Source organism: Ctenopharyngodon idella, chromosome 7, assembly GCF_019924925.1.
Source record: "Ctenopharyngodon idella isolate HZGC_01 chromosome 7, HZGC01, whole genome shotgun sequence".
Classification (NCBI taxonomy): Eukaryota; Metazoa; Chordata; class Actinopteri; order Cypriniformes; family Xenocyprididae; genus Ctenopharyngodon; species Ctenopharyngodon idella.
In genome coordinates, this window is record NC_067226.1 from 35,260,313 (window position 1) to 35,273,477 (window position 13,165).

At 33.3% G+C, this 13,165-nt stretch overlaps 1 protein-coding gene across 1 annotated transcript; it reads right to left on the minus strand.

The window, feature by feature from the left end:
* Positions 1 to 447: 447 nt before the first annotated feature.
* Positions 448 to 13,106, minus strand: si:cabz01101003.1 (ubiquitin carboxyl-terminal hydrolase CYLD). Its single transcript, XM_051901220.1, has 16 exons — positions 12,974 to 13,106; positions 12,476 to 12,683; positions 11,735 to 12,013; positions 9,770 to 10,138; positions 9,580 to 9,685; positions 8,825 to 9,327; positions 8,519 to 8,684; positions 6,243 to 6,384; positions 5,884 to 5,997; positions 5,634 to 5,725; positions 3,465 to 3,528; positions 2,965 to 3,187; positions 2,777 to 2,885; positions 1,189 to 1,307; positions 901 to 1,108; positions 448 to 796 (listed from the first exon to the last, which is right to left on the minus strand). Exons 2-16 carry the CDS (start codon positions 12,659 to 12,661, stop codon positions 612 to 614), a joined length of 2,865 nt encoding a protein of 954 aa, XP_051757180.1. The 5' UTR covers positions 12,662 to 12,683; positions 12,974 to 13,106; the 3' UTR covers positions 448 to 611.
* Positions 13,107 to 13,165: the final 59 nt, after the last annotated feature.

The following is a 13,165-nucleotide window of genomic DNA, read 5'->3' on the forward strand; positions in this document are numbered from 1 at the left end:
GAATTTTAAATTAGTTTATCTAATAATTTTTAATATTTGCTTAGTTATGTCCAAAAATAGTCATTTATTTTATTTTTATTATTTTGATGCTCATCATCTATAGTCAACATATACACATTTCACCTATGCACGCCCAATAAATATGCAAATTAATAACTTTTTAACATTTTTATTTCAATCATTTCTCTCTAAGACTAAATATTTATTTTTAAATGCCCAAACTGAATATATTTAACACATATATAGATTTTTTTTATTTGTATTATTTATGTATTTATGATTTTACTAAACAAAAGCATTACTTTTTAATGTTTTATTAAAACAGTATGTTATCAATAAAATAATCAAATAAGAAGAATAAGTATTTTGATTATTTGTAAATTGTTTGATTATAATATCCTTAAATAAGGTTTTTGCATCAGAAAAAAAAAACAACAAAACATGGAAGAAACTTCATGATTCTTTTTATAAAATTAAACATTTACATTTGTAAACAGACATATACTGTGTTGTGTTAAAACTAAGACATCTTTTCAAATATAACTATTTACAGTGTCATGCTTTCCTCTTGTGAAACACACTCACACACACACACACTCACTCACACACTCTCATTTGTAGAGGCTGAGCTCAGGACAGTGGTACAGACACATGTACGCGTCACACAGTAAGCGGCGGACGGGATCTCGGAGCGAGGCGGCGTCGAGTCGAGCGAACTCGTCCGCGGACAGACTCAGGTAACGGCCCACCTCGGGACACGCTCGCACCTGCGGCACGTTAAAGCCGTTCTCTCCTCCTGCAGACACACACACACACACACACACACACACACAGTGAAGGAACAGTAGGAAACAGTTCTTCAAAGAATATGAACATCAACAAAATAAATCGAAGTATTACCCTCTCTGTCGGCCATGCTGTCAAAGAAGAGCCAGTCTGTGGGTTCGGGGCCGTGTTTGACGAAGCTCACGTAGTGGCTGGTCTCGATGCAGGTGACGGCGAACAGATCCATGAGCTGCCGGGCCCCGTAAACCGGCCCTTCCCATGAGCCCCGCGGCACTCTGACCTGCGTCGGCTTGTGCGTCTGCCGCTTCTTGTGTGTGTGAACCTGTCGGAGCGGAGAGACGCGTCATGTGAACAGTGTGCGAGTGTGTAGCCGTCACATCACGTGTGAGTGTGTGTGTTTACCTGTGTGTTACAGGTGCTGCAGTACTGCTTTAACTGGCCGGGTGTGATGTCAACATCCTCATAACACTGAAGACACTCCCACTGCGCCACCGACTGACAGATACTGCACTGACGCAGAGCTACACACACACACACACACACACACACACACACACACACACACACACACACACAGAGGTGTATGAGTGAATGAATCAAATAATGTGGAAAAAAAAAAAATCAATTAATGATAATAAAAAAATTATGAATAAATTAATATATTTTTTTAAAAATTCTTAAAACAATAAAAGAATGAACTATACAATAAGAAACAAAAAATAAAATATTTCTGAATAAACATTTATACCATTGTTTATCCAATTTATATACATTTATTATATAATAAATACATAATGAACAATCAAGAAATAAAGGTAATTGAAATAAAAATGTAAAAAAAAACACGACAATAAAATGCTAAAATAAATAATAAAATATTAAATAAATATTAAATAAAAATACGACAATAAAATTATAAAATAAATACAATAAATTGTTTTAATATTTTATTTAAAATAATAAATAATGAAAATTAATAAATAATAAATAATGGAGGGAAAAAAAAAAAATCAATGAATGAAAATGAATAACAAATAATGAAAACTAAAATTTTTTTTTTTTAAAAACTAACAAAAATATTTTATTTTTATACGAGTCAATGAATAGAATAATTAAAATGTATGAATGATTATGAATAAATAATAAACAAATAAAATATTTTAAATAAATAATAACAAAAATATAATATATGGAATATATTTAAAAAATAAAGGTAATTGAAATAAAAATATTAAATAAAAAATACATGACAATAAAATGAAAAGATAAATATAATAAAATATAAAATAAATGATACATGATGAAAATTAATAAATAAAAAATAAATAAGGGGGAAAAATTAATGAATGAAAAAGAATAACAAATAATGAATAAATAATAAACAAATAAAAGCATATAAAAATATTTTTTTTATATGAGTCAATGAATAGAATAATTAAAATGTATGAATGATTATGAATAATAATAAAGAAATAAAATATGTTTTTAAATAAAAAAAATCAAATGTGATTATATAAATTTACTATAAAATAGATAATATAGATAATATACTAAAGAATAACAATGAAGAAATAAAAATATTAAATAAAATCATGATAATAAAATTATAAAGTAAATACAATAAATTATAATAAAATAAATAATTGAAATGGGAAAAAAATAATGGGGGAAAAAAAAAATCAATGAATGAAAATGAAATAAACAAAATTATTTCCTAACATATATGAATCAACAGATAGAATAATGAAAAGGACAAATGATTATGAATAAATAATAGACAAAATAAAAAAACAAAAATACTTTGTAAATACATAAATTAATATACAATATCAAATATATTAATGTATAAATATATACTAAAGAATATCAAATGAAGAAATAATACAAGTGAACTGAAATACAAATATTTTATCATAAATAAAAATGAAATAATGATGATTGATCACTTTAAAAAGATAAATAATGAACGAATGAATGAAGAGGCGCTCACCCTCGTCCAGCAGGTCAGTGACGTCGAGGGTCAGCGAGGGCAGAATGGCGTCAAACATCTTGAACTCTTTGCCGAATCTGGGCATGAGGAGCGGCAGACATGACGGAGCCTGAGGAAACAAGAGACGCTCCAGAGATCCACTCACCACAATGACAATAACATCTGTGCAGATATAAACCTGTGAGCACCTCTGTGAGCTTCAGCCCCGAGTGCATGAAGGAGGACTCCAGCAGCGCCTGGACACTCGCCACACGCTGGAGCGCCGCGGCCGGAGACGAGAGCGGGATCGGAGAGAGAGGCGGAGACGCGCACACGGACACCGGAGAGACGAGAGGAGATGCTGGAGACGCCGAAACAGACGGAGGAAAGAGCTGATAGATGAAACACTCCTGCGGCTTCTGACTCGCAGACCTGCAAACACACACACACACACACACACACACACACACACACAGATGAATCCACCATCACTGCTGCAGGTGTTACTGATACGGATTTAAAGAGATCTATTATGCTCTTTCTCAAAGTCTTGATGTTGTTTTTGGGCTCTACTAGAACAGGTTCATTATTTTCCTCATATTCTCTGTTGTTAACCACCAGTTTACTAACTCAACCAGGCCCCGCCCCTTTATTTTGGGTGGGAATTATTTAAATAGAGAAACAGACAGACGGATGGGTGGATGTTCACCTGATCTTCAGAAGTGGTTCAACCCGGAGAAGCAGGAAAAGCTGGTTGAGGAATTCCTCTGGATCTGAACACACACACACACACACACACACACATTATTATATACAACAAGACATCATTATTAATCTGTTCACTTCAATAAATTAACAAATTAAGACTACAGGATGATTTCAGACTGATTTGAAGTCAAATAATCATATGTCAACACGTGACATGTATTAAATTAATAAGCCACTAACAATAGGACCTACTTGTAATAACCAAAACTGTATGAAAATGTCAATGTCTATATGTGTGTGACAGAATATACAAGCATAATTACTTATAAATTATATAAAAAAAAAACTATAAAACTCAATAGAGTCTGTGTGACATTAATAAAATCATAAGCAGGTGAAATATGGAAAGAACTTCAGGATGAAGTTATATATATATATATATATATATGGGTCATTCTACAGAATTGGTTCAAAGTCAGAGTCGGAAACATCTTGAGAAAAATGTGTATTTTTCCACAAATGTTGTATGTATGCAAACTGTATAATATCCAAGTTACACATTTCTAGTAATTGTACAGTTAATTCTCATATTGTATTTTCAGAAAGTTTTGGAATATTTTTCCTCTCTCCAAATTTGTCACTACCGAAACACAATAATAAATAATTTAATAAGAAGAGTTACATTGACCTGTTAAGATTTTTTTTTTTACATCTACCTTGTGAATATATTTTTTTTGCTGTTTTTAAAATGTTTTCACAGGTAAATCAATAATAATTACAATTTTAACAATATTTCAAGTGTAATTTATAAGATTTGTTGTATTTTGAATCCAATCTTTCTTTGTAAAAGTTTATCATACTGATTTGAAAGTGAAGGATTCATTAGTTTGAATAAACACTGAACCAAACACTATAATAACATCTTAGTTGATCATTCAATGTACTTTATTTTTGACTAAACATCCCATGTTTCGGTCGTGACTGCACATTTTCGGTAGTGACAGTAATGTGTTGGTAGTGACCACATCACATTACAGGATTTAACTCGCATACTAAAACACTAATTAAAATACTAATGATTTGCATAACTGTACTAAACTTGTGTTTATTTCCCCAAATAAATGATAGTGTTCCCTTTTGTCACTACCAAAACAATGATGACATGTTTCAGTTGTGACTGTTTCGGTAGTGACAATTTTAGATACTTTTGAGCCGCTCAAAGATGATAATCAGCACATGGTTAGCTAGCACAGCTCTGAACAGTTGTACACACATAAAAACTAAATTTAATGGAATAACACCCAAAAAAGTTTGCTTAATTGCAGAAAAAGGTGTTTGTTAGTGACGTTCCTTAAAGTTCCACACAGATTTTCAGACTTTTGAACACATTTAACTCAAAATGATGGACCTATCTACTGTGAAGAGAGGCTATGAGAGGCAGGAATATTTCCTGATCAAAAATGCAGAAGTGTGTTAAAATCAGTCTCAGACAATGGACTCAAACACACGTTTCGGTAGTGACATGAACATGCGGGACACATTCTTTAACATAAAGTTTCATGATTTAAAAATAAAATCAAACTTCAAAAATATCAAATTTTTAACTATCAAAAATTATTTCAATGTCATTTTCACAAGTAGAAATTTAGGGGTTAGGGTTCAGGACAGACACCTCCCTATTTAAAGTACCCAATAAATGATGATTTTATATATATTAAGCTTACTGATATTTTAAATATTGTTGTGGGATTCAATAGATAATAGAAGGATCTTAGTAAACATCTAAAATTTGAATACTTAAATGCTTTTTTAATGTGTTTATCGGTTGTGGGACAGCAGTTTGCACCAGTTCTGTAGAACAGCCCATATACATTTTTTTATTCGTACATCAGTGTTTTTCTCTCGGTCTATATGAAGCTCATTGAATCATTCTCCTGTTATCACTGTAAAGCTGCTTTGAAACAGTCTGTTTTGTATGAAGCACTGAATAAATAAAGGTGACTTGACTCTGATCTGAGAACAGCAGGTTTACAGGAGACTGATAATGATCAGATCAAACGGCTCATTTACGATCAGCTCTGATGCATTTCAAAGTGAAAATCTCCTCATGACATTTGATCTTTTCCTCATGCTCTCTATCACACACACACACACACACACACACACACACCTTTCTCCTCGTTGGTAAATCCAGAATCTGCCGTCTCTGCTTTCAGAAGTTTGCGTAAAGCCATGGTTTTACTGGCGCACACGTAGCCGTACCTGCAGAAAACACACATTCACAGCATCTTATGATGGTTTTGTCCAAAAACTCATGTTCGGGGTCGGCAAATGACATTTTTCATCCGTCTGCCGCAGTGACGGCAGATTTATTTTAAATTCAAATATACAGGTTTACACGCATGCGGTAGGACTCTCACCTGCGTAGAGGATTGACGATCTCACAGCGCAGCAGATCCTGAGCGCTTTTACTGTTGGCGGGTCCCGTGGGCCAGAACAAGAGCCAATCAAACGAGCTGCAGCACGAGAACATGCTGAGAACACACCAGAGGAACACCAGAGCATTAGACACACACAACCTGAAACTAGCAGCTATTTCAACATCATGTGTTTCGCAATTGTATGAATTATGCATAAATATACAAGGGCATATATTTTTGTATTATTTAAATTGCTAAATGAGGACCTTTGGCACCATATGACTCCATCAAGCTGTTTTTGAAGGTGGCGCTTCAACACTGAATCGCTTACATGTTTTAGTCAGTGGAAGTGTGTGTACCTGAAGAGAGACGCGTCCAGGTAGCAGGAGTTCAGGTGACCCTGAATGCCCTTCTTGAAGCCCTCGTAGGTCAGCCGGGCGTCCAGACCCGACACAGGAGGAGTGTTCTCCTCCACACGCTCACTGCTCCAGTTCGCAAACGCTGAGACACACACTCACTGTTAGATCGACTGATCACGCTCGCTCACACACACACACACACACACACACACACACACACACACACTACTGCAGCCTTCAAAACCGCATAATCTTCTTTTAATTAAATTGCCAAATGAAAACCTTGCAAAAATTTTACTTCAATATTTTTTGTAAGTCGCTTTGGATAAAAGTGTCTGCTAAATGAATAAATGTAATAATGTGTATTATTATATATTTTGCCATTTTATGTATTATTATGCATTATTTATAAATATATTAAGACATGATTTCCTAAATGAGGACATTACAGAATTTAAGACATTATTGCTGTAATATTTTTGTAAGTCGTTTTAAATAAAAGCATCTGCTAAATGAATAAATGTAATAATAAGCATTATATATTTATGCCTTATTATGCATTTTTAAACATATTAAGGCATAATTTCCTTACATTGTTAAATTAGGACATTGCATAATTTAAGACATAATTTCTGTAATTTTTTTTTGCAGTAATAATATGGAATATTATATATTTTGAAATTTGTATGCATTATTATGGATTATGCATAAATATTAAAGCATGTTTTAAATTTGAAATTATTACTATTATTTTACATTGCTTTGAATAAAAGCAATGTAAAATAAATAAATAAATGTAATAATATGCATTATTATATGTTTTGCAATTATATGCATTATTATTATGGATTATGCATAAATATTATCGCTTTATTAAATTCAATTGATAAATGAAGACCTTACAGAATTGAAGACGTTATTGCTGTAATATATTTTTGTAAGTCGCTTTGAATAAAAGCATCTGCTAAATGAATAAATGTATTATGCATTATTATATATTTTGCCAATATTATTATGCATTATGTATAAATATATTAAGGTTTAATTTTCTTACATTTTTAAATGAGGACATTACAGAATTTAAGAAATTGCTGTAATATTTCTGCAGTAATAATAAGCATGATTATATATTTTGCAAATGCATGCATTATCATGGATTATCCAGAAATATTAAGGCATTTTTTTAAACTAAATTGCTAAATGAACACCTTACAGAATTTAAGACATTACTGCTGTAATATGTTTGCAGTGATAGTATGCATTATTATTATATATTTTGCCAATTTATGTATTATTATGCATTATGTATAAATATCTTAAGGCATACTTTTCTTTTAATTAAATAGCTAAATGAGGACATTGTTGCAATATTTTTTGCAATATAATAATAATTTTGCAATATTATATATTTTTATGCATTATTATGGATTATGCATAAATATTAAGGCTTTTTTTTTTTAATTGCTTAATGAGGACCTTAAAGAATTATTGCTGCAATATATTTTTGTAAATCGCTTTGAATAAAAGCATCTGTTAAACTAATAAATGTAATAATATGCATTATTATATGTTTTGCACTTTTATGTATTTTTATGGATTCTGCATAACATTTTTTAAGAATTTAAAACATTATTCCTGCAGTATTTTTGTAGCAATAATATGAAATTATATATTTTTGCAATTGTATGCATTCTCATGCTTTATAGTATATATAATATGTGACCCTACACCACAAAACCAGTCATAAGGGTCAATTTTTTGAAATTGAGATTTATGAATAAATAATCATTGTATGGTTTGTTAGGGTAGGACAATATTTGGCTGAGATACAACTATTTGAATTAGATCTGGAATCTGAGGGTGCAAAAAAAAAAAAAAAAAATCAAAATATTGCGAAAAATCGCCTTTAAAGTTGTCGAAATGAAGTCCGTATCAATGCATATCCACTCACAAACACACATTTTTGATATATTTACGGTAGAAAATGTACAAAATATCTTCATGGAACATGATCTTTAATTAATATCCTAATGATTTTTGGCATAAAAGAAAAAAAATGATAATTTTGACCCATACAATGTATCGTTGATTATTTCTACAAATATACCCGTGCAACTTTTTGTGGTTTTGTGGTCCAGGGTCACATATATTATGCCTTCTATATTATAGCATAATAATAATATATACAATAACATATATTTTAAAGCGGTTTTGAAACAGTGTCCATCGTGTCGAGCGCTATATAAATCAGACCAGCTCCACGAACATGAACGCACCTATAGAGTTGCAGCGATCGACCTGATTAATGGGCAGTTCAGGCTCAGGAAACCTGGAGTCGCGTCTGCAGTTCCTCAGTTTGACGAACAGCCCTTTGTTGGAAGGACAGCGGAAGTGACGCTCACCGAGGTAACTGCCATCCGTGGCGGCGGACAACTCCTGATCCTGGAAAACAAAACATAAACCACATTAAATGTATTTATTATTAATAATAATTCTTATTTATATTGCATACTATTGAATTATTATTATTATTATTATTAATATATTTCTTTTTTGTTAAATTAAATTAGTTGTTTGTGTACCAGCTCAATTCCAGCGACCGGCTCCGAGACGCCGCCGATCTGTCCAATCCAGCGAATCACTCCGAAAAGGGGCGGGTCATTGACTTCCACCATGGACCCCACCTCTAACCACCTGCCAAACTCCACCTTCTGCTCTGCGATTGGTGGAGAGGGGAGGTTGTGGAATCCGTTTGAAGAGCGCGAGTGGTCAGTGGCTGGGGACGTGGGCGGGGCCTGGGGTTTGGTGAGCGGGACAGGGGGAGGTTGCAGAGCAGGTTTGGGCGTGGTGAGCGGAGGAGGTTTCAGAGCGGCTTTAGGGACGGAGGAGGACGGGGGCTGGAGGGCTTTTTTCGCCGTCACTAGCATGGCCGCTTGGATGAGGGGTCGGTCTGAGGGTGTCTGCGCGGGCTCTCTGCTGTGGGTGGGCGACGGAGGCTGAAGGGCGGTTTTATTGGGCAACGCCGGCAGTTTAGGAAGTGGTTTGGGATTGGTTACTGCCAGAGGAGACCGTTCAGATCTACTTTCTGTGAAACAAAAAACATAAAAAATATATATAGATCATATAAGTTATTCTAGCCTTTAGTTTTAACAGGAATAATTCACCCAAAATGAAAACGGCCTCTCATTTACTCTCCCTGAAAGAGTCTCTTCTGCTCACCAAGACTGTGTTTATTCGATCAAAAATACAGTAAAAACAGTGAAATATTATTATAATTTAAAACAGACGTTTTCTATGTGAATATACAGTGAAATGTAATTTATTCCTGTGATGTTACCTGGGGTTACTTTGGAAAGAGGAAGTAAAGCCCCAAACTCAGGCGATGTGATGGAGCACAGTTTGGTGCCTTTATAATATCCATCCCATGATCCCACTGCTTGATCCTAAACAAACAGATGAACATTATCTGAACACAGTAAGTTATCTTTCTAACAATGAACTTTACATTCAACTTGACGAACGCTCACCAGTAAAACTCCCACGTAAACTGCGGAGGAGGTCCGATTAGGCAAGGGCCCGCAGAACTGCACGGTTCCCCGATGGATAGACTCGTCCTGGGTGAAACAGACTCTCTGTCCGACAGCGAGCGGCTGCGGAGAGCAGAGAACCGCGGACTCTGCCGCGCGGGACAGGATGTTCACCGGACTGACGCCGTTGTTTGGTGTCTGGTTGGACTGGTGCGGATGGCGATCGTGGTCGCCGGAACTGCCGCCTCGTGACGATCGAGGCAGCGAGAGCTCGCTGACCGGGAGGAAGAGGCCGCAGGCGTCCGGACACGTGAACAACTGATGCCCTTTATAGTTGCCGTTAGATTTGCCGCGGCCTGCTGCCCACCCCTGAGAGAAACCACAGAACACAACCATCAGACAGAGAGAAACCAAAAACATACTTAATACCAATTTATATAAAGCATGTTTCATTATAATTTCATTATAAAATTTTGAGTTTAATTCTCATATGATGAAAATATAAATATTTCATTACTATTTTTTATAAATAAAAATATTTTATTAGAAGAAGAGATTTTTTCTGTATAATTCATTATATATACACAATTATTTATGTATACATACATTTAATTTTAAAAATGTAATAATCGTTATGAACAATACAAATTTTATATGAACCATTACATATATACATTTTTAATTTATATATTATATTATATATTTAATACACTTATAAATATTTTATTATAATTCATTATTTCTTTTGCTACTTTTTTCATTTTCAACATAACTACACTAAATACATTTATTATTACTATTATTATGATTAGTAGTAACAATAATTATCATTATAAATATTATATTTTTAATCATTATTATTATTATGTATTATTATTATTTTTTTTTATAAAGCATATTAAAAATATAAATATGTATAAATACATTTTATAAAAAAATATTTTATTTGAGAAAGAGATATGTAAAATATATTTAATATTTTTAGTACATATCTGTATAATTCATTATATACACACAATTATTTATGTATAATTAAATTTAATTAAAAAAAAGTAATAATTGTTATGAACAATATGAATTTTAATATGAATCATTATGAATATACATTTAATTTATATATAATATATATATATATTCCAAATATTATATATAAATATTTATTATAATTTATTATAATTAATTTTTTGCTACTTTTTTTGCTTGTTTTCAATAAACTACACTAAATAAATGTATTATTAAATATATTATTATTACTATTATTATTAATAATAATAACAACAACAACAGGTATCATTATAAATATTATAATTTAAAAATTATTATTATATATTATTATTTAATTTGTTATAAAGCATGTTTCATCAATATAATTTTATGAATATAATGAATTTTAATATGAATCATATACACAAACACATAAATATATATATATTATTTTTTACAAATTTTATTTTATATTTTATATATTTATATTTTATATTTTATATATATATATATATATATATACATACACACACACAAAAGTTTACAAATTAATATTTTATTATAATTCATTATTTATTTTGCTACTATATTTCTGCTTTTTTCAACAAACTACACTAAATGTATTCAATATATTATTATTATTAATAAAAATAAGACTTATTATAATTATAAGAATTATAATTTTGTATTATTATTATACATTATTATTAATTAATTAATTTTTCCATTACATTAATTTAGTTATAAATTGAACTTTACTTTACACTACATTTATGCTTAAAACAAGGGGAAAAAAAAAAAATCAAAAATTGCCAATGGGGTGAGATGAATAAACGCATATATTCTATTTATATTCTATATACAACATACTAATTTATTCTAGTCTTTTACATCACAATTTTGCTTCTCAAATGAATGTATCCTGTTTATATATAAAATTTTGTTTGCTGTGTATTGTTCACTTGTGACACTCAGACTTGCCTTCAGCTGAACCCCGAAATAAACGGCAGAGCTTCCTCTGGTCAAGGGGCCGCGGAAACGAAGCTCCGCCTCAGCGAGCTCTGATTGGCTGCGGTTCCAGAAGACCCGCACCTCTGAGCCCAGCGCTAGAGCAGCAAACCTCTGCAGGATCTGCGGCCGGGACAGCAGCTTCACACGGACGTCCAGGTCAGGGACGGGCTCCAGCAGACCAGCCAGATCCGAGGGGACTTCACTGAGCACCTGCCGGTCCACCTTCACCACGGATCCATTATCAATCACCTGTACAAACGTCATGTCTCTTTAAGAACTTCCTCCATAGAAAAAAACAGCTGCATACAAAAACAACACGTTCTGAGGTCTGTGCTGATCTATGACAACAAAAGCACGTGACCGTGACACCAAAGAACACCACAGAATGATTTTCAGGAGATAACTGCAGATAAACAGTGCGTATGTGGTCACTTCTCTACGGAAGCTTATTTCTGCAATGGAATAAAGAAAAACTTTTTATCTCACATTTCTGACTTTTTTCTTGTAATTCTTAGTTTTATTCTTCAGGTTTTTTATTTTTTATTTTATTATTATTAATAAAAAATGTAATTGCGACTTTTAATCTCACAATTCTATCTACTTTCTAGCAATTGCGAGTTTATATCTCTAACAGTTTACATCTCGCAATTCAGACTTTTTTCTCAGAATTGTGAGATATAAACTATTCTGTGGCGGAAACAGTTCTCTTACCTTCACCCACAGGTAGTCTCCTCTCCCAGCCCTGTGTCCTCCTCCTCCTCCCTCCTGCTCCAGACAGAGCTGCCCCCGCTGCAGGCGAATGGTTCCTTCCAGGTGGTCCTGCACTTTATAGTCGGACGCGAACATGTACATTTTGGGGTGTCGTCGCCTCCTACCGTGATGCGCGTCGCCGGACATGGTGATGTGAACACCTCCGGACCTGCGCGTGCACGAAACACGTACAGCGAGTAATAACGTTTAAATCTATTCCATTGAAGAACACGATTCAGGAGAAAACACATTTCATTTGATAAACTTAATAAAATAGTAGCAGTCGACCATAAAAACAAAGTTTGAGTCGAATCGCTTTTATTTTGTACTGAAAAACTACGTGCAAAGTGAACCAAAAACATTTCCTCCTTAACCAAACCTGTTTGATTTGATTTGTTCTCGGTTAAAACAACGTTTTGATTTTATACATATTGAAATGGACAACAAACTCTAACTTACCGACAAAGTCATCACCTCGATTTAAAGTGCGACACTTTATCGCTCCGAAAACACAATAATGCCTCACTTTCACCAAAGCAGGAAGCGAGATGACGGACGGCTGAGTGGACCAATCAGATTGAAGAACCGTTTGGGCAGCCAGCGAACGCTCATAACGGCGGATGGGCGGGGCTTTCGTTCTGAGGGAAATTC